This window comes from Eimeria mitis, genomic scaffold, assembly GCF_000499745.2.
Source record: "Eimeria mitis Houghton genomic scaffold, Emh_scaff45, whole genome shotgun sequence".
Lineage (NCBI taxonomy): Eukaryota > Apicomplexa > Conoidasida > Eucoccidiorida > Eimeriidae > Eimeria > Eimeria mitis.
The window spans coordinates 1-21,198 of record NW_013572817.1 but is presented as its reverse complement, the minus strand read 5'-3'; the positions used below and the strand labels follow the sequence as shown (position 1 = coordinate 21,198).

Here is a 21,198-nt window from a genome sequence, read left to right as displayed (position 1 = left end):
CAAGAAGGTGGAGCGGTAGATATAGGTGCTGGTCCATCGGTTGCATCTCCTGTGAGTCAGGATCCTTTGCTTGCAGCCCATGCCCTAGACCCGGAGGCGTGGTTAGAGGGCATCCCGTATGCATCAGGCGAGACGGGAGAGGAGGAGAAGGCCCAGTCTGCATCTCCCGAGGTTGTCAAGCCGGATGATAAACAGGAATCAGCTCTGGAAATGCTGCTGTTGCGTGACGTCCATGGAGCGCAGGATCCGTCATCGCCTTTTAGCCGCCACCCATATGTGCGGCTTCCACAGATGGGGAAAGATTTGTTCATTAGACCTATCAATATGAATAATGTGTTTGTTGCATATCATAAGAAAGCACATCCCTATATTTTTCTTCAGAAGTTGAGAAAGTGGTTTGCACGGCCAGTGCTCGGGCAGGATGACGTGAACAATCTCCTACGTGATCTGGAGGGGTTGATAGGCGCTGCATGGCGTGATGCGGAGAAACGTCCGAGAAGGCTTCGACCTGTGTACGCCGCTGAAACCCTTGGAAAACACCTGTTGGAGTTTGACGCGATTGTCTGTGGCATCGAACTTCTGGGGGGCAGCATGCGGCTTCCCTTGTGGTGGAATCGATTCGTAGCTGCCTTTGACCATAGGCCTTCTGCGCTTTTGCCACAAAAAACTCCGAGACTTGGGGGGTTTTACAGGAGGCTGACACGACGTCTATTAGATGCGCTGGAAATCTACAAGAGAGGCAAACGCCCACCACTTTGTGAAATCATTGATCTGAAAACTATTATATTTTCTGAGGGAGATGCACCTGCACGCTTCAGAGATCCCAAATGGGATCCTTGGCGCGAGGATGCAAAAGGCCCTTAGAACGGGGCGTATGTCTGTCCTCTATGCATTCAAATGGGAGCAGCGGAGATTCGTATGACGCCAATTACAGTCCATGTTTTTCCGCGTAGGGAAGCACATCTGGGCGCTGATCCGCTGGTTTGCCAACCTCGACTGATTCAGTCTAGAGGGGGGGCAGTGGAGCAATGTCGTGCAACTAAAACGGCCATAATGCTCGCGAAAAGCTGTTTTAGTATCTTCAGGCAGAGTTTGTCTTTGTACCGCTGGGCCATTGTAGTCTGGTGTGCGCAGGGTTTAATGCACACCGAAACTTTGCCTCTGAGAATCAATATGTTTGTTTGCGTTGTCGTGTACTTTGGTTCGTCTACTACGTTGCGCTGTGCTAGGCAATGTGTGACGNTTGTTTGCGTTGTCGTGTACTTTGGTTCGTCTACTACGTTGCGCTGTGCTAGGCAATGTGTGACGAAGCTTTGCGACAGCGCAAATGAACCTGCCGTCTCTTCATAGACAGGGAAAGCCTGTCTGTAATTGAGAGCATGGCGCTCTCCCTCCGTTAAGCACACTGCTTCTATGCAGTGGAACGTTTCCGTCGGCCCGCATAGATTTGAACCAGGTGCTAAGGTTTTATACTGCAGGGTTAAAGTGATACTGCGTATAGGCTGTCTCCGTCGTCGACGCAGTCAGGTTTCAACGCAGAGCACGTCAGACTTAGCTGCAGGTCAGGCAATTGCGTGCTCATATTGCCGCCGGACCGGCACATCTGAATTGTAGATGCGCCGAGTTGTGCGTGCAGCGAAATAAATATTTCTGCTTCTTCCGAAGCTAGCCACTGGAGCGAATAGCCGGACTCAGAATCCGACGTGCTCTGGGCTGTTGGCAGGCGAACGATTGCGAGCGAGCCTGCACAAAATACAAGGTTGTGGCCTATCAGCGCCTGCTTCAAGTGTTTGCGGGTCAACCGGAACAGAAATGCAGTGCGTTTTACGCAAGGAGGATCCGGCGATATCAACAGCCATTCGCTGTCGCTTTAGACAAAGCACGCTCATCTGCGGCAGCGGAAAGCTTCGTCGCACCTTGCCTAGCACAGCGCAACGTAGTACCCGAACCGGTGTACACGACAACGCAAATTGTGCATAAAGGCGAAGGTTCAGTGCAGGTTAAACCCTGTGCGCGCCTGAGCTAACGGCTCAGCGATAGAAAAAGAAGCTGCCACACGCTACGGAAAGAACCCTATACAGCAAAATTGCCCTCCTAGCGGTGCAACTTTTCGCCCTCCCTGTAGGCTCAACCCATCGTGGTTGGCAAGCCAGTGGTTGCTCAATATCCCGATGTGCTTCCTTCAGGAAGATGAAGCGGACAGTAATAAGCGTCCTATCAACATCGTGTGCTCCGATCTGAACACCCTGACTAGCGGCATACCCCCCCCCCATCCCTAAGAATATTTTCCATCCTCTCGCCAAGGATCCCACTGTTTGTCGTTGAATGACCCAGGGGTAGCAGACGAGCAAAACAGCAACTTTTTAAGTGCAATTACTTCCTGAAGTAGTGGGCGTCTCCCTGTTTTGTAGATATCCAGCGCGTTTTGTATTCGCCTAATCATCCTCCTGCGAACCCCCCCAGCATGATCGCTTACGGGTGGCAAGCGCGCGGAAGGATCGCCGTCAAATGCAGCTACGAATCTGCCCCACCACAAAGGAAGTTCCATGGAGTCCCCCAAAAGTTCAAAGGCAGAAACTAGCGCATCAAATATTAAGAAGTGCTGTCCACAAGTCTCGGCGGCGTGCACAGGACGCCTCCGAAAGGACTTCCGTGCCTGGTACCATGCTGAGCCTACCAACTCCTCTATGGCGCGTACGACGGCGTCCGCGTCATCCTGGCTGAGGACATCCTTTGAAAATAACTTTCTCAACTTGACCAGGGGGGGATGGAACTGTTCCTTCATCCGCATTGGATTAAAGAGATTATCTACATCGACGTGTTTAACAACCACATCCTTTGCCAGCGCTGGAAGTCGTACATACGGGTGTTTGCGAATATCCTGTGGAAGCTTCCACATTCCATATGATGTTGATGCCTGCAGATCACCAAACTCAACGATGGTGGGAGGCGCAAATGGCATCCTACCGTGCTGATGTTGCCCACTGGTTATATATGGAATATCCTCTAACCACGCTTGTGGCTCCAGGGCTTGGGCTGTATCCAAAGGAAGCTGGCTCGAAGAAGCTGCTAGGGATGTAACAGTGCGTGTGTCTCCAGTTTCACCCCAGTGAGGCTGAAGCATACTTTGCAACTCCGTCAGTTCTTCTCCCACATGTTGCTGGATTTGATCATAGGTGTTGTGCTGGGCTGATAGCCCATACCTGGGCAACAACATCCCTTGCATTGCTTCATGTTCTTCAGCAGCAGCGTGTAGAACAGAAACTAGTCCCTCTACCCGCGTCATCGGGTCGGCATCAGACTGGGTAATCACTCTTTGCTCCAAAACACCCATTTCGGCCTCCAATGCCAGGCAACCTTCTATGACAGACAACTCATCCTGATCGGCAGCATCCCCCCCCTCAGACAAACTACGACGTGCCGCCCCGGACGCCAGTTTCTTGTTGCGCCATGCAATACACACGGAAAAAGCAACTAAAAAGGTTGCGACGGAAATACAGGCTGCCAGAGAAAGCAGGAGCGGCCGACTCCGGAGCCGTGAGCGGGAACGCGCGTCCTGATGTCCAAATGGAGTTGGGATTATTGGAGGCTCCTCAGCTTCGTCATTCTGTGTATATGGAACTGAAATTCTGGGTATCGCGCCATTCTGGCGTTTTCCACGCCGCTGTACATGTGATACAGATGGCAGCATTCCAGAGTCACGGGAAGGTTCCTCGATCGAGATGCAGCCACGGCTGGAGAAATTGCCCGGTTGATTGCACTTAATACACCACAACACAAAGAATACAACATTGCGCTGAGGAAGAGCCGTTCATCCTTGACGAAAATAGGCATTAAGTTTAACTCTGCAACAACTGGGTGTCCTGTGACTGTCCAACCTCCTGTGGCGCAGCCAACAAGCCACTCTGCACGTCCCTGTTGAGTTTGCACCAGAGACCTCGCGTAATACGATCCTTCGCAAATTAGTAAATCAAATGCTAAGTGGGATGATACACAACACAGTGGAAGGTTAGGAAAAGTTCAGTGCGACGACCCGCTATGGCGCCTACACCAAGGCGGCTGTCCAATGGTCTTCTGCCTACAGTCGTACTTCTACTTGCTCGCAGGCTGGCCCCTAGTGGCAGAGTAAATGCTAAAAATTATTTCCCGGTTATACCAAATACGTTGCAAGTTGGCTTAAGTGTGCCTTCACTTTTATACATGTTATATGTACAAGTATATGTACATACATGCGTCTGCAACATCGTGTTGCCATCCTATCAACGCTGGAGCAGGGCTGGGTCCTTCCTGCACCCTTCACAACTGTTCCTACTGCCTTCCAAGCTTTCCTGGTGAAACAGAAGGAAGGCCTAATCTGCATATTGGAAACCGACAACAGCTCGTTCCGGTCCCATGCAGATAGATGTACCATGGCACGAAGAGATCTAAAAACATCGGTGCGTACAGAAACATTCGCGGCTAAAAAATAGTTTTCGCCGTGCGAGTGGACAGTTCGCTTCAAATAACGAGCCGTACCTCTCGCTTATGAGATGGCACGTTTTTTTGTGCCAATACAAAGCTTTGTCACAATTTGCCTACTGCAGCGAAACGCTGCTCTCCACAAAATCCTACGCACGGAAGAGCAAATTGATGAGTGGACGAACGCGAACTGTGTAACGCCAAAAAGAAGCAAGGGGCTGAGAGCCTCTGCCTCTAGTGCCTAAGCAGCGCAACACAAAAATGCTTATCGATGCTACGTCAGGCTACTCTCGAACGAGATCACCGCCTCCAAGGTGCGTCAGTGGCTCTAGCCTGTTCGGCTTGGCCACAATTACAGGTTAGAAAAAATGGTAGTTTTTTCTTTCGTGAACGACGGAAATAACTAAGAAGGGCTCGGCGCATCACGTCAACTAGTGTGGAGATACCTGCAAAAGCGAAAATATCTTCACGGTTTACTCGCATCCTGCATCCAGTCGCCAAGGATCCCACTCTAGCCTTCTAAACATCCCGGGCCTATCACGGGAACAAAATACAAGCTTTTTCAGCGCAACTACCTCCGTAAGCGGTGGGCGTTGCCCCGTCTTGTAGACACTCAACGCAGCAGCCAGACGTTTCGTGAGCCGCCTACACATGCCCCCCTGTCCTGACATTATTGGTGAGTCCAACTTCAAACGGGTATCGATGACTCCTACGAATCTGTCCCACCACAGAGGAAGCTGCATCCTGTCACCAAAAAGTTGAATAGCGCAAGCGAGCGAATCGAATGCCAAGAATAATACCGAGTAGGTTCCTGCAATAGTAGCTGGCCGTATGTCCTTGTGCTCACATTGCGCCTGAAACCATATCATGTTTATCAATTCCTCTAGAGCACTTACGAGGGCATCTGCATCTCTCTGATTCAGTGTTTTACGCGCAAACAGCTGCCGCAAATCGTTTAGACAAAAATAGGGCGGCATAAAATCCGGCTTTGGATAGAAGAGGATGGATGTGTTGAGGAGTCTAGGTACAACACCCTCCTCCAACACTGGCAGCCGAACATACGGATGACTAAGGACTTCCGCATCCTCAGAGGAACCTTCGGCAGACCCAGGACTTGGTCCCACAAGTGATGCTGACGAATGCCCACCCTCTGAGTCGCCTACATCAGCCGAAGATAGCTGTCCTAGTTCCTGCCCTTCAGCCTGAGTATTGGCGGTTTGAGTTGTTTCAACTCGAGTGGGCTCGGCCAGAGCTGGCGGTATACTACTGGATCCGCAAGGTTCAACGGGCGACACCAGTGGATCAGACTGCGGCGACTCCAGCACGGCAGTTTCAGGTTCTAACAAAGCTTCCCAATCTATAAAATCGTCGCTTACATGCAGCTCCTCTTCGCCGGGGGAACTGCCGTCAGCGGAGGTGACATCCCACGCCACTGAACTCCCCTGCACGGATTCATGGGTTGCTGCGGCTTCTGATAACATTGACACAAGTTCTGCTATCCGGCTTGACGAGTCACTTTCGGAGCCGGAAGAAGCTCGTTGATGAAGAATCCCCAACTGTTCCTCTAACTCCAAGCAGCCATCTATGATTGAGCCCACGTCTTCGCCGACACCTTCGAAACCCTCAGACAACCTGCGACGTGGAACCCCTGGCATTGGTACTCTGTTTTGCGCAGCCCTGCAAATGGAAAACAGTATTAGAATTGTTACAACGGATACTGCGGCAGCCAGGGTGGGACTTAGTGACCGACTCCGAAGCATCGATCGAGAGAGACCAGCGCACGCGCCTGAACAATCTAGGGGATTGCCCGTATGCTGCGGAGCGTATGAATAAGATGCGCCTATGTTTCCACTGATTTCTCCTTCATTCCTGTGTGGAGGCGAAAGTTCCAGCGTCTCGTCAAGCTCTCGGTCCCCCGGCTGCACCGTGCCGAGAAGAGCAAAAGACATTATTCCCTAGTCAGAGATTGTCTTGTCAATCAAAATACTAGCAAAGTTAAAATGGATACTATTTGCATGGGATTATACACGCATCGTCAAAGGAAACAATACAGTACAAATTCGCAGTTCCATTTGGGGTGGTCGTCGGGGTTTTGTGGGCCTGCAACCACTACTATCCAGCCTGGTACGCAGATAAATCTCCGAAACCGGCCAATTTAAGTGAGCCTTTGAAAAATAAACCCGGTACTGCTGACATCATTACCGAAATAGTTGATACCTGTCTCGATATGAGCAAAATTTGTGCTCTGGACCAAATGGAACAACTGGTACTGCCTAGCATGCAGACCGCACCGGTGGAGCTGCTGCTGCCTCCGATCGAGAGGCAGCTGCTGGCACACACGCAGCTGATCCAAACAAGCATAATCACCACAAAGGGTGCCTTCTGCATTTATCATATCATAATTGATGTTAGTGTGCGTTTACTCAATTTTGCATCGTTGAGCAGTTCGCGGTAGTCACTCTAATACCCGAGATAATACCGGTACATCGGTATTTCAACACCTCCATCATAGCGCCCCTCAGCAAGCAGAAGAAAGGGGTTTATTCTTCCAGTGAAGCTGTACTTCTACATTTTGAAGTTCTCATGGGTAATTTCGCCTGAAAATTGCGGTTGCGGCTCTGGGCTTGTCGTGGCACGTGTCCCGTAGCCCAGGGATGCCTGTAGGCAGCTCAGTTGGCGTAGTTCAGGAATCCGCATCCATTTCTTCAGATAAATACTCTACATTTGCAGCTCTACTGGACGTTCTGAACTCGTGTGCATCCTAGACTTTAAGAACCCGCCGTTATCGTGCGTGTAGCTGTCTTCGAGTCGTCGTCGAGTTACACGAAACATCTTTGCTGTTCTTCTGCGTAGTGCATTTCTCCATAAATGGTGTATCTTTGGGGTGACTCCGTCCCACTACAGGGTGTAAAATACAAGTGCCAATAAGTACAACTCGTCTTACGTAGCAAGGCGACACACCCGATAGTGGACAACTACGTGGGTATCGGCGACAGACCTACTTACACACAGTTGCAATGTGTCAGTGAGGCGAACAAGCTCTACACCCTATTAAGCCCTCTATACATTCTGCCTCTGCTGCCGTGCTGTCGTTCCGTCGCAACATAGAAACGGGTCTAACGAACTAACGTTTGCAAAGAAAAGGATGTTAAGCTATATGGCCGCATCCCGCTCAATCGAAATGTTGCACACAACAGGTGACCTACCGGTCTGTATCAACCTGTCAGCCAGCATGATAACCATGCGCCACGAAAAGTTCATCATCTTCCCTCCATGGATCCCAGATAGGGTCCTGGAATTCTTTCGGAGAACATTTAGTAGAGAACAACAGTCGTTTGAGCACAATCACCTCATCTGCAGGTGGGCGGCCCCCCGTTTTGTAGATATTCAGGGCAGCAAGTAAACGGTTTGCAAACTGACGAATGTACCTTTGTGTGCATCCCCTGCTTCGCTCTCCGCGGAAGTCGTAATTCGTGTCAAAAGCTGCAATGAATTCTTCCCACCACACAGGCTTCTGCATGCGGTCCCCCAGAACTTGAAAGGTGCAAACAAGGGAGTCAAGTGCCAAGAAGGACCTCCCTAAGAATTCATTGGCAAAAGAGGGACTCGTCAACCTCGGACACGTGAGCGCATTCACCCATGCGGCACGAGCCAAAGCCTCCGATGCGGTAATTAGATTGTCCGCGTCTTCCTGGTTAAGCGACTGCTTCGAAAACAAGCTTCTCAAGCTAAGCATCGGCAGGTAGATCATCGTATCGGTCAACTTGTCTGCAAAAATAGCAGAAGGCCGGAACTTTTTAGGGACGACCCCTTGCTGCAACACTGGAATCCGGACATACGGGTGGTTGTCGGCTCCGTAATCACCATCTTGTCTGCCGCTAGGCTTTGGTAACAGTCGAACCGCTGGAGCTGCCCTATGCCGCACGTAGCCTCCTGATCCGGTATTAGCGACCCACGATGGTGGCTCCTGTCCCGATGCTCCCTGAATATGACTGGTTGTCGACGTTTCACCTATCCATGGACTGGGGTCCAGAGGTGAAACTGCCTGGCCTGGGCCAAAGCTTCCACTAGGTGCATGCACTTGAACATTTTGCCAGTAAGTATGTCCGCCAGGGTAGGCCACAACAAAACCCTGAGTTTTCGGATACTGACTATGTGGGTGCACTGGGCTTTGCCCTGGAAAAGTGGGTGAGGCGGTGACTCCACCTCCCGTCTGCTGTCTACTTTGCATCGATTCATAGGACGATGCCGCCTCGTAGAACATAGACACTAGCTCTGCGATGCGCCTTGACCGGTCGCCGTGAGCAGATGGAGGCGGTTCTGGACGCGAAATTCCGAGCTCTGCCTCGAGTGCTAAGCAGTCCTCCAAGATTGCCTCTTCATCGAAACCCTCACCACTATCCGACAGCTTACGTCGGGTCACACCTGTCGCCTGTGCTCTGCTACGGGATGCTGCGCACTTTGACACAATCATCAAAATTGCGAAGATTGAAATGGTGGCAGCCAGGGAAACGAGAAAAGATCGCTTTTGGGACCATCGCCGGGAATGCCTGCGAGCGGCGTGTCGGACCACTGAGCTCCCAGTGGGCTGGTCCAATAAGGGGAGGGAAACCTGGGAAACGGTGTCATAAATTTCATTTCCCATTTGAATCAGGGGTGATTTCAAAGGTCCGTCATGCTATTCACTATTAGGGGTTCGAGAAGAACGGCATTTGGAAGCACCGTCCTTGTGCAAGACACGGCCCGGGTCGCGGGCGAAGCTGTCGGCACACCTAAATTATTTCATTCCTCTCTCAAGTTATGAAAGGAATGAAACATGCCAGCCATAAGAAATCCGTGCATCTTTACCGAAACTCTCCAACAGCTGGTTCATGTGTGCTTCTGCTGCGGTGCTTTGGTGAGCAGAGCAGCCAGTTCACTGCGTCGCGTCACTCCGATGCACACAGGATAGTTTCACACTATATTGTAGAAGGTCTCGTTAAGGTGGAGAGAGCCTTTAGAAGACAACCAGGCAACTTGATTAAGCGTTCAGGAGGGCTAAATTCCGCGGAATCTGTTTTTTTCCAGTGCCTTTACCCAAGCCGGGACTCCATGCCCAACTGCACCTAGATCGCCGGCGCTCACTCTACACAACCGTTTCCGAATGCCTCCAGCATGCTTGTTTGCAATATTAGTGAACTTACGCTTGGATCGTTTCGCTTTTCATCTCCTTCGGTTGCACACAGTTGTGGGGTGACACAAGTGCTTGCTCCCCGTGCATACGCGACATCGCAGGTGGTCTGCATATTTATATCCGGATGGAGGCAAGCCTTAGTAACTTACACAGCTGAAAAATGTTGTTCGCTGCAGTCTTATTGGTATATGCGCACTCACTCGTCTCCCTACTCCTTAAAACAGTTGCGGTTACTTGGCGTCGTATTGTCCACAGGTTTTCATGCAGCTGAGGTGCGCTCGTTAGCGTAACTGAGAGGCGGGCAGTTACACACGAGTTCAAACGCTTTGTGGTTTGAGAGTGATGAGGTGGTTTAGCTGTCTTTTGCCGCTTTTAGACTCCTATGCACTGTTGACATCTTTTGGCATGGCAATGATCGCCGAAAGGGCGCACACGACAGAGGGCTGTGAAAGAAACCCGAAGAAAGAAACTCAGCCATAGGTGGTTCTCTGAGATGCACAGATTACGAAGGTACAGCTAAGGTTCATGAGGAGCTCACTTGGCTTTGCGAATTGCTTCGCAAGTACACTAGGGCTCATATGAGCAATCGCAGTAACCTGTTGGCTCGGTCAGCTGCAGCTATAACTGGGACGGACTTGTTTATAATGCGTAGTAAACTACAACTGCTGCTGCAGTGAGGCAGCTGCGCAACACGGGCGAAGAGACCGACCGTTGAGACCCCCTTCAGCGCCAGGATGGGACGAGCAGACAACGTTTGCGCTAATGCTTAGACGAGCCCTTGCCTTGGTCAGTTGCTACAACCAAAGCTATACACATTCTGTATTGTCCCTCCCCATCAGGATGTTGGAAGCGATCAGCCTCTCGTCCGTAAAGTAACTTATTTATTAGTTAAGAGACAGGCTTACCACACAAAGCCGTAGGATCCTTGTGGCAAACCATGCCGATCCATAGCTCTTTGAAAGCAAAAAAAAGCAGTATAACTTGCACGGCCTCTGCCTGAGAGGAACCGATGCTCCATAGAATATGGTTTAATGGGGATTCACCTATGCAACCCCGTATACGCCAACATCGAGCCAAAGCACTGGTGTTGTGAGAGGAGCGGGAAGCTCTCTGGAGAGAGGACCGCACGCCTGCCGGCACTGCAGATTAAACATCCGCAGGTTCCAGCGGCTCCCGCGTTATTTCTGCCAGATAGACCGTGTACGCCCTCAAAGAGGCTGAACTCTCGGAAAAAGCAAAGCACATGGCCTGCAAATGGACCTTTGAGTTACTCGCGCACGAAGCAACATATGGCCCTAGAAATAGCAGAATACGCCATCGGCTGCTCCCCCAGCTATTGATTCATGAAGCGTGGCAATGTACTGCCGGAGCCGCAGGGCAGCAATCCATCCTTCGGCGCCCGCGGCGAGGAAACGCTTCTTGCCGCAAAAGTAGTAAGTTCAGCCCAGACACAGGCAAAAGCTGTCGCTTTAGCACAGATGATGGCCTTTGCTCCATGCAGCACAACCTGCAATAGCTCGCCTGATGTGGCGACAGCATGCGCATGGAATTCTAATGGGCAGTATGCAAAGGAGAAACAACCCGCCGATAAGCATCTGAGACATGAGGACCGCAGTACACTGCTCATAGACAGACAACAGTGCCACAATAGAGCGAACACAAACCTGGCTAGTTACATTGCGAGTGGCACTGTGGAATGCCTTTCCCTAAATGCGTAAAGGTTTGCTTGTCTCTGTATTTTCTCAGGAGCTCGAAAATATACTTTATCATGCAGATGTCCCTGCAGATACGTCAGCTATCTAAGACAAACGGCGTAGAGGCATTCCCGCCATCCTCATATCTCTTGGTAATATTTAAAAGAATCAAATCGTAGGCAAAGATTCATGTCTCACAAACGAAAAGTGATCATCTCTGAAAGGGTCCCACCGGGCATCCTGAAATAACGGAGGCGACAGCGGAGAGAGAAGAAGCTCTAGTTTCAGGTCGAGCACTTCTCCAAGAGGAGGGCGGTTCCCCGTTTTGTAAGTTCGCAAGGCCGCTAGCAAGCGGTTTGCCAATTTTGTGTTGAATACAGTTGTTCTTCGAGCAAAGTGACTTGGATATGGCAGGGAGTATTCTGTGTCAATGGCTTCTACAAGCTTATCCCACCACAGATGTAGTTTCAGGTGTTCCCCCAAAAGTTCAACTGCTGACACCAAGGAATCCAACTCCCAGAAAATGCAGCCCAAAGCTGCACTCGCGAAAGTGGGTCTCACTTGTCTAATGCTTTCATTCGCTTTGAGCCACAAGTAGTTCGCCAACTCCCGTACTATTACCACGACCTCATCCACATCTTTCTGATTAAGTGCTTTCTGAGCAAATAAGCGTCTTAGTTCGAGTAAATAGGGGGTCGACGATGCACTCTTTTTGGTGGAAGCAAATATTTCCGACGGGTCGAAGTCTTGAGGCACAACGCCGGCTTCCACTACTGGCAACCGCAGAAACGGATGGCTGGCAAAATTGCTTAACCAATGGGGTTGCTCTTTGCCGTCACGAAGCGGTCGATATGCCGAAGCTAAGCTGACAGCAAGTGACAGTTCTTCCCCCTGCAACGGGGTACCTGCGATCCATGACGAGTCTCGTTTCTCTACCACGCTCTGCTCGTTTACAGTGCCTGCATACCCTGATACCCACGCATCGGGTGTCAGCCCTGGAGCCACGCCAGGAGCATAGTCTCCAGAGTAGTTCAGCAAATGGACGGAGGGTTGAAGCGCCTGTCCGCCGCTTCCAGACGGGACATTCGCTTGGCCTCCTATTAAATGTCTGACTGTACCCGTCTGTGTTGCAGCAGGGAATCCTCCGAAGGAAGGGCCTTCACCTAGCGCCTGTTGTACTTGTTGTTTCGACTCATACTCTGCTGCAGCGTCAGAAAAAAAAGCAACCAGCTCCGCAATCCGCCTTGACCGGTCTCCGGAGGAAGGTGCACCTGCTTCTGCACGAAAAATCCCTAGCTCTGCCTCCAGCGACAAGCATCCCTCCACGATGGAGTGTTCTTCTTCATCGATACCCTCAACACGATCGGACAGCCTGCGGCGGGTCACCCGTGCCGAGTGTTCTCTGGCCCCTGCAGCTCGTCGCTTGCTGCTGGCTGCTGTGCATATGGACCAAAACAATAAAACTGCGAGGAGAGGTATGGTGAGATTCAGAAAAACAGAGTGGGACCGCTTTCGAGACTGAGCTCTGAAGTAGCTCCGTTTTTCTGCTGGGACAGACGCCGTCCTAGTCGCCTGGACAGGGCTTGGTGAAGAGGAGAGATCCGGAAGTACTTCAATGACTTCATCTCCAAAGTTTGTGTGTGGTGATTTCATTGCTTCGTCATTCTCCTCGCTTCCCCGCCTTTCGAAGGCAATTGCCGGCTGCATTTGAATGACTATTCATGCACATGCAAAAACACAAGGGTTAAGGAGATGACGGACGTTGAAGGACGAAATGCATCTCTCATTCTACACAAACTGAAAAATTACCGAAAGCATATTCATCCTTTACAAAACTTAGCAGGCCCTCCGTCGATGTTTCTGTTGGGGTGCCCGGTTAAGCGAACACCTCCTTCCTATGCCCTGCATGCGTAAGCGTTCACTAAAATACTCCTGCTTGTATTATTCTCTATTTTGTTCACTTTTTTCTGCATTTAAGATCAAGAATTTGCCTTGATGGTGGAGACAAAAGCTTTTGGAAAGCGGCTACGACAATCCCATCCGTATCCTGCAAGGAGATGATCGCTGCTTGCCCAACGCCTCCGGACAGTCCGAAGCTGGCATCGGCTGTTTTTCAAAGAGCTATAACTGGCTCAAGAATTTAAACTTTAAAAACATTTTAACAGCTGCACTGTGCAGGACTGGTGCCAGTTCGTTGCCCAGCTATTGGATTCTTCTCACCAAGTAGCACGACTCGAGCTTCACGGAGGAGCCGTCGCTGCTGATTTTCAGTTCTTCGGTGGGCTCAATACAACACAAAACAGCCTGTAAAACTTATAACTTCTGCTTCTAAGTACGTTAATGGGTGTCTTCTTGACTATCCTCGCGTTAGCAGTACGCCAGTGACCGGCTATGGTCCATCTGGTCCACTGGACCCTTAAGCAAGCAATGTGAAAAATCGTGCCTATCTCCAGAAGAGCCCGTACTGTTTGCCTTCTGACTCCATCTTACGTTTCTATTTCGATTGAATTTGTTTGTTTACTTCGCTTCCGGCTGGGCGTTTGCAGAACAAAACAAAATCCACAAAATACAGAAACTCCGCAAGTCTTGAAGTTGCGGGGCCCGTGTTTTTTTTTATCTTTCGTAGACATTTCTTTAGTGCTGCGGCTCTTTGAATGAAGGTACGGAGCTTCAATGTACACAGATCAAAATGGATCGCCGGAACGCCTCTGGAGATGAATGGCGTTTCACTGTGCAAGAAGGTAGCGTAGGCACTCAGATGCTCATTCCCTGCACATTTGTGTTCTCCGAACACACTGAATACTCTGCAAGGAACTTGCACCCATATCTGCTGGTGCTTGTACGCAGTTGAGAGAAAGACTTGTTAGTGGTGGAGGTAGACCGCTCGCGGGGAAAAAATTGAACTGCAACGGGGCATAGATGCATCACATACTAAAATTAGCTATCCTAAATGTAGAATACGTATGTGGCCTACAGTAGCTTTCAACGTTCCGTTTCTGTCAGCACTGCGCCGAACCATAAACCCTTATAACCGCCAATCCTGTGGCATCGGACACGTACCAACACGTGAACCCGTACAAACAACTGCCTGGCTTATCTGCTATTAAGAAAAACACTCTCCCCACTGTCCAGGAATTATGCTAAACGTGAACTGCAAATATCCCAAGTCTGACTACACTGCACAGTGGGCGTTCGCCCGCAGAGGTGGACAACACAGTCTTGTCGCAGGGACGTTTCACTGTATCCTCAATGAGCTTTTCAGCTTCTGCCTGATATAAAGTAAACAGCCTAGTTTGCAATGCCAGTTGTTAAAATGGAAAAGTAAGCGGCAACCTGTTCACACCGGTACAGAGCCTTGCGCCAATGGCTGCTCGCCCTGCGGTTTCTATGAACCTCGCGCATTGCATACGTGTCGACACATGCTTCAATATCTGCGAAAAAAAGCATATCCTAAGAAGAATGCCCAGACGCAGAAGTGGCCATGCTGCCGGAAAACCGTCTACATTGTCGGTGGACAGATCACAGTCTGCATGTCGAGAACGGAACATCCACAACAAATTCCAAACAAATTGCAACGTTACTGAGAAGGCGTACGGGCCAAGTACACGAGACGGGGGATCATTGTGTATGCAGTGGAAAACTGCGAAGTGTCATATGTAACAACTCCTGTTGAAAGACTGCACTGACGCCACACCAATGAAACCTCCAGTTTTGCTTGTACGCGTTGAGACTGGGTATTGTCTAGGAATACTGCTTCTCAGGAACGGTTCCGCTGAGTCACCACAGTACAGAGGCGCTGTAGGAAGCAAAGTCCTGTGCAGCAGCCAAGGAAACTTCGCACAGAGAGGAAGCAGAGGCGCTGCCGCGTTGAACAGCTAAATTGTAACATCAATGAGGCCTATGCTTACGAACTTAAGACACCGCCTCATCGTCTCGCCACGCGTCAAAGTGGTGTTCCTTGAATCGCCTATGCGTATATGGTGAGCAGAGCAGAAGCCGCTTAAGCCTAAGCACTTCCATGAGGGGTGGGCGTATTCCTTTTAAATAGATACGCATCGCATCAAGTAGACGGCCTACCAGTGCTCTTTGGACTGTAGAACAGTGCCGGCTGTTCCTGCTTAGCCTTGGCATACGAATCTCCAAGACGAACCCTGACGCAAAGCGATCCCACCACTTGTCAGTGTGCATGCTTTCCCGCAGAACATGCATTCCAGAAACAAGGAAGTCGAACGCCAAGAAGTACTTTCCCAGGGTAGGGAGATCGAGAGCGAAGTTAGCATATGCAGACCTTAAGCGCAATCTTAGCATTAAACTGTACACTAAGTCCTCCAGACCATTTACAAGGTAATTAGCTTCATCCTGGTTGAGGGTCGGCTGGAGAAACATCACCCGTAATGACTTGAAAATGGCGTTCAGCTGCCGAAATTTCCGTCTGTGACCAGGAAAAGCAACAGTTTCATCGAAATCCCTTGGTACAACGCCCTCCTCAAGTACTGGCAACCTTACAAAAGGATGGTTTTTAATACCTTCATCTTCGTTTGTTCTGGTGTCCTCCCCATGGGGCAGCTGAACTGCCGCTTCGTTTGTTCTGGTGTCCTCCCCATGGGGCAGCTGAACTGCCGCCGCTTCTGTTGACGGCGCTTCGCTTCCTGCATCGCCACCTCCAGCTTCCCATGATGCCTCTCCCTGCTCCTGCGTCTCATGCGCAGCTAAGATATCCGGAATACCTTCCAGCCATGCATCGGGGTGGAGGGCTGGGATCGTTCCGCCGCAGTCATCGCCGTGAGTGGGTAGCGGCAGCCAGCCCGCATAAGCAGCACCCTCCTCTTGCTCCAGCAAACCCCGCTCTCTGAGAGGCGTCTCGAGTGGTTGCAGTTGGGCTTGACCAAGGGGGTTGAGGCGAGAGGGAGCCTCACTGATAGTCGTATACGTCCCGTGTATCGATTGGTGCGTTGCGGCAACTTCGGAAAACGTCGACACCAGCTGTGCGATCCGGCTGTACCGGTCACCGGAAGAAGAGGGAGTTCCTGTCTGTGGAATCCCTAGGTCTTCTTCCAGCGCTAAGCAACCCTCCAAGATGGAGTCTTCAACTTCGTCAGCACCCTCACCTCCGGCTGCCAGCCTGCGACGGACAGCTCCCGGCGCGCGTTCCCTATTGTAGGCTGCTGTGCAAACGGACCAAATAACTAAAAATGCAAAGAGTGGAATTGCCGCAGTCAAGTAGAGAAGAAGCGACTGCTTTCGAGACCGTGCCTTGGGAAACCATCGGAGCTGACTTTGATGGACCACTGGACTCCCAGGAACCTGAATGGGGGGTGGAATGCCGACTTGAGAAATTGCTTCCTCAACAATAAATTCGTTTTCTAGTTGCGGAGGTGATAATTTCAGAGCTCCGCCTTGCTGCTCGTCTCCCGGCATGTCGAGGACACCAGTAAGCAGCATTTTGAACTCCTTTGTCGGCGTGAGGACGAAGCTCCCCGAACAATGGTTTAACGTAGCATTTCCCCTCAATTACCCGTGCAAATAAAAAGGAAAGAAGGAACTAATTCGCAAAAGTAAAGGCTGCTTAGTTCACAAAAGTAAGAAGTCCTCGGTCTAGCTCTGCCCGCTCGGCCGCCACGGTGACTTCATCGCTGCTAACCTCGCAGCACAAGAGTGTAGCACGATAGTTGCTGCTGCCATTGCATTACTGTTTCAAGCTATGTACATGTTTGAACTGGCTTTAGTATGTCTTCCCTACTACCGTTGTAAAGGTTTATCCTGGCTTTAACCTACTTCCCCCCACACTGTGGCTACAGGCCTCCACTGGCCCTAATATGCTTTCCCTTTCAGTGTCAATACAGTTTTCTGCTTGGCTTAATATATTTCCTCATTCACTGTTGACAGCATTCTGATGCATCCTCATGCGGAGGAGAGCCACAGGAGGTGAGGGGTGGCTGCAGAGTGCCTCTGCAGCCACTCCCGCGTGAATGCGAGATATTAGATCGACTCTGCGAACTCCACTCTGTAATTTGGAAATATCTAAAAGTGCGCTCTCTATACACCCTAAACCTATCTGGCCGCAGATGTCCCCCGCACCCTAACAGGACTGGCATTGCCTATGTCCCCCCTCTGGCTGACGTGATGTATGCTCTATACATGCGCCGTAGGCACTGCTCCAGGTGTTGCGACAGACTTAATACGACTTTGCATAGTCATACCTTTGTGTCCACCAGGAATTATGCAAAACACAACCGCCTGCAATAGGAAGACGGTGCTGCAGCGCGCATTGCTAGTATGCAAGCCACAGTAGATGCAGCCACGCATTGTGGGGGATCCCTAGGGTCCTCTACTCTGAACCGCACGATCATACTACCTGCAGCTGCAGAAGCAACTAGATCGCGCAAAATGCGGCGCGGATGAAGTAAGTAAAAAGAAAGGGGCTGCTAATGGCCCCCATAGGAGCATCCGCTTCTCTAATCAGCGCACTTCAACACTTGAATCCTTCAGATCTGCAAAACAAATAGAAGCAGATCTGGAGGCTCCTGGGGATTGCTCGTTCGAGCCACTTCCCGCTAAACTCAAGTAGATATATAGGACAGCATTCGTATTAGCTGAGCACTGAACTGCATGTGCTGTAAAGACACACGCACCATGAAGGTGCACTGATGCATCACCTCTGCATCCCTTCGCCGCAGAAAGGGCGCAAACGGATGAACCACATACTTGTTATTACGACCACTGGTCAAGCCCCACAGGGGTCCATCTTGACCAAGTGGGCCTCTACTGCTGCTTGCGAGCAAATCCATTGTGCATTGTCTATTCCTTCAGAAGAGATCCACGAAGAGAAATGCACAGCGGCATTCACAACGCGTCAAGCGCCGTTAACGAGTTCATGCATCTGCAGAACTGTTGGTAGCGCGCTATATATATATATATATATATATATATATATATATATATATATATATATATATATATATATATATATATAATGTAAATATTCCAATGATAGCAAGCATAATGTGGTTAAGACATAGTACAGTTCCAAACTAGAACTGCGAATCTCCGGGCCCAGAAACTCTGGTTGGCCACTGGCGTTGTTGCCGTGGGCCAGTAGAAGATGATAGTCTCGACACCGAGAAATACCCAGATATGCAGAGCAGTTGCTCTTGCAGCTGTTTGCACATACTTCCGCTCCGATGGATACGCCCCCGCTGACAACGAAAACTCCTCGTCACTCTTGACCGGAGAGAACTCTTCTGAACTCAGAAGCTACGGGTACAGTACCACCAACAAGCAGGCCGAATATCGGCGTGAAGCAAACGAATCGGCCTCAGTGGAGCATCAAAACAAGAAACCATAGATATAGCATTTATTTTAAAAATATATTCAATACTTCTTGTCATCCAACAAATAATTCTACAGCTAGGGGAGGCCGAGGACGCGCCCCTTCCCGCCTCGACCCAACGAAACCCCTAATCCAGTAAAGCTGCCGCATTTACATCTTCTGCCGCGTTGTCCTAGAAGATGAAAGCCAGGTGCAGTGAACAGTGGCTTAGTCTACGAAGATTTTGTCAAAGACGAAGGAAACTGAACAGCAGTCGCCACGCATTCATTCATCGTGATCTTCATTTCCCCCAATAGGACAACAGGGGAGTGCACCCTGCGTTTTCCAAAAATTAATATCATCTGCTCTCCAGGGGTCCCACTGTGGATCTCTGAATCGCGCAGGTCCATGCTTTCCAAAGAAAAGCTGTCTTTTCAGCTCAATAATAAAATGCGCTGATGGACGAACCCCCATTTTGTAGATCTTTATAGCAGCAATTAGGCTGTTGGCCAATCGTGTGTTAAAACGTGCGCTTTCGCGGCATGTGGGATTTGGGTCAGAGAAATAATAGTCTGAATCAAATGAATTTATGAACGTTTTCCACCATGGCGGCAGCTTTATTGAAGTGTAGAGAACCTGAATTGCAGCCAATAAGTAATCGAACATCAAGAAGTACGTCCCAAGGGTTGATGCTGCAAACAAGGGACGAGTCTGTCGGACGCTTCCTCTCGCTCTACGTGCTGTTTTATTCGCTAGCTCCTCCACAGCATCGGCGAGTTCATCCGCCTCCTCTTGATTTAGTGTTTTCTTAGCAAACAGCCTTCTCAAGGCAAGAAACCGAGCTTGAGCCGATGTGTTCATTTGCACTATGCCAATCGCCCCTGCTTCAAAAAGGTTTTTGGGAACAACACCTGGCTCCAGCACCGGAAGCCGCACAAACGGGTGACTCTCAATAACAGAAATATCCATTAGTATTTGGTCACTGGCGGCGGGGCGCGGTTGTATGGGTACGGGTTTCCGTTTTCCTCTTGTGGTTTCTGAACTACCACTGGATGTCCCAACGTCCAGGTCCTTCCATTCCGGCTGCGTACTGAGTACTGAAACAACGTCAGCCCAGGCGTCCGGGTCGACAGCAGAAGGCGCATCATTCGAACCCTCTCCTCCTGAAGCTGCCGCCGCTGAAGTCGTGGGAAGTTCTGGAGCACTTGCGCTTCCTAGCAGCTGGTCCCCTGATGAAGAGTCAGTGATGGACCCAGCATGCTGATGAACTGCTTGTACACCCCGCTCCACTTGCCTTGCGTACATCGCTTCATGTTCCGCAGCAGTCGCGGAGAAGAGCGACGCGAGCTCGGCGATCCGCCTTGACCGGTCGCTAGTAGAAGGCAGGTGAGGATCAGTAGGGGAAATTCCAAGCTCCTCCTCCAACGCCAAACACTGTTCTATGATGTAACTCTCATCAATATCCATTGGCTCACCACCTTCCGCCAGCCTCCGGCGATTCATCCCTGTCGCCTGTTTTTTGTTTGTGTGCCCAGCCCTGCACGCCGCCAAAATAAGTAAAGTCGTCAGAAGCGGGAATGTTGCGACAACAAGCAACGAAAAGATCGACAGATTGCGAGTTCTTCCACTCGGACGATGAGCGGCCCGGGCCTGCAGCCGCCACGAGGCCGAGCCAGGGTACGGCAAAGGCGTTGCTGCACCTTCGTCAACATTTCCGTTTCCGTGTGGGAAAAGTGGTGAAAAGACATCCGATTCAAGTTGGTTACTCGCTGCCTGTTGCGTGTCGACGACGAAGGTACTCATCGCTCACAAACGAAGATCGCTCAACGCACGGCAGTAGGGGTGTTTCTAAAGAGATCAAACGCTCCTAAACTCCTTATCCATGCGACATTGTTGAAAAAAAATTCATAAGAAAAGGAACACAAAGGATGATCAGCAAAGGGTTGTGAACGACGATGCCCCCAGCAGCTTGCCGTGAGCGCGAAGGCCGCCACTGGGCCTCATGAGGAGCCCCTGCCTAGTCTTGCTGTTGCTTTCTTTTCTTCTGTTGGAATAAGCTGTTTATAGGGATATCAAAAGGTATTTTATCGAGGAGACTTTGCTGCAACTGCATGCAGTATTTTGTTCGGCTCTGTAGTTAATACATATACAACAAATCTGTCGTTGCTATGCGACTGAGTCGATCCGGGTCGGCCGCCGCCGAGGGCCTCAGGGTTCTCAGAAATACTGACACGTACCCCCGAAACACAAATTTCTTCTGCTACGCGAAATTTGTGTTTTATTTCATTCATTATCGACTGATGTTATAAACAGCTGAAATTCTACTCTCACCAAAAGTGGCTGTTCGTGCAACCCTCGATTCGTGGCTGGCGGTTTGGCGTTCTCGCCGTGGGGTGCTTGTCTGTATCATAACAAACCCAAATACATCTGAGCAACGAGACAAAGAAATATAGAAAAAAAGAACTTGGCGAGATACTCTACTTAATTCATGTTTGAATTCTCCTCATAAGAACGAGCAGCTCTGCCACCCTCCCCTCACCTGGGCATCCACCGAGTGTGCAGGG

At 50.3% G+C, this 21,198-nt stretch overlaps 7 protein-coding genes across 7 annotated transcripts in view; 1 reads left to right on the top strand and 6 right to left on the bottom strand.

Moving 5' to 3' along the window:
• EMH_0045010 (uncharacterized protein) overlaps positions 1–864 on the top strand; it is a gene marked incomplete at both ends in the record, with an annotated part of 1,485 nt that extends 621 nt beyond the window's left edge. Inside the window, one exon of the mRNA XM_013499626.1 lies at positions 61–864. Coding sequence (XP_013355080.1) covers positions 61–864 — 804 coding nt within the window. The remainder of the gene's footprint in view (positions 1–60) is intronic.
• Positions 865–2,275: 1,411 nt separating this feature from the next.
• Positions 2,276–3,691, bottom strand: EMH_0044900 (uncharacterized protein; the record flags this gene model as incomplete). Its single annotated transcript, XM_013499625.1, has 1 exon — positions 2,276–3,691. The coding sequence occupies one exon, from the start codon at positions 3,689–3,691 to the stop codon at positions 2,276–2,278; it is 1,416 nt and encodes a 471-aa protein (XP_013355079.1).
• A 1,240-nt stretch (positions 3,692–4,931) lies between these two features.
• EMH_0044790 (uncharacterized protein) lies at positions 4,932–6,113 on the bottom strand (the record flags this gene model as incomplete). The annotated part of the gene is made up of 1 exon (XM_013499624.1): positions 4,932–6,113. The coding sequence occupies one exon, from the start codon at positions 6,111–6,113 to the stop codon at positions 4,932–4,934; it is 1,182 nt and encodes a 393-aa protein (XP_013355078.1).
• Positions 6,114–7,681: 1,568 nt separating this feature from the next.
• Positions 7,682–8,932, bottom strand: EMH_0044680 (uncharacterized protein; the record flags this gene model as incomplete). The annotated part of the gene is made up of 1 exon (XM_013499623.1): positions 7,682–8,932. One exon carries the CDS (start codon positions 8,930–8,932, stop codon positions 7,682–7,684), a length of 1,251 nt encoding a protein of 416 aa, XP_013355077.1.
• Positions 8,933–11,493: 2,561 nt separating this feature from the next.
• EMH_0044570 (uncharacterized protein) lies at positions 11,494–13,032 on the bottom strand (the record flags this gene model as incomplete). The annotated part of the gene is made up of 1 exon (XM_013499622.1): positions 11,494–13,032. One exon carries the CDS (start codon positions 13,030–13,032, stop codon positions 11,494–11,496), a length of 1,539 nt encoding a protein of 512 aa, XP_013355076.1.
• A 2,205-nt stretch (positions 13,033–15,237) lies between these two features.
• Positions 15,238–16,767, bottom strand: EMH_0044460 (uncharacterized protein; the record flags this gene model as incomplete). The annotated part of the gene is made up of 1 exon (XM_013499621.1): positions 15,238–16,767. The coding sequence occupies one exon, from the start codon at positions 16,765–16,767 to the stop codon at positions 15,238–15,240; it is 1,530 nt and encodes a 509-aa protein (XP_013355075.1).
• Positions 16,768–18,919: 2,152 nt separating this feature from the next.
• On the bottom strand, positions 18,920–20,437 carry EMH_0044350 (uncharacterized protein; the record flags this gene model as incomplete). The annotated part of the gene is made up of 1 exon (XM_013499620.1): positions 18,920–20,437. The coding sequence occupies one exon, from the start codon at positions 20,435–20,437 to the stop codon at positions 18,920–18,922; it is 1,518 nt and encodes a 505-aa protein (XP_013355074.1).
• Positions 20,438–21,198: the final 761 nt, after the last annotated feature.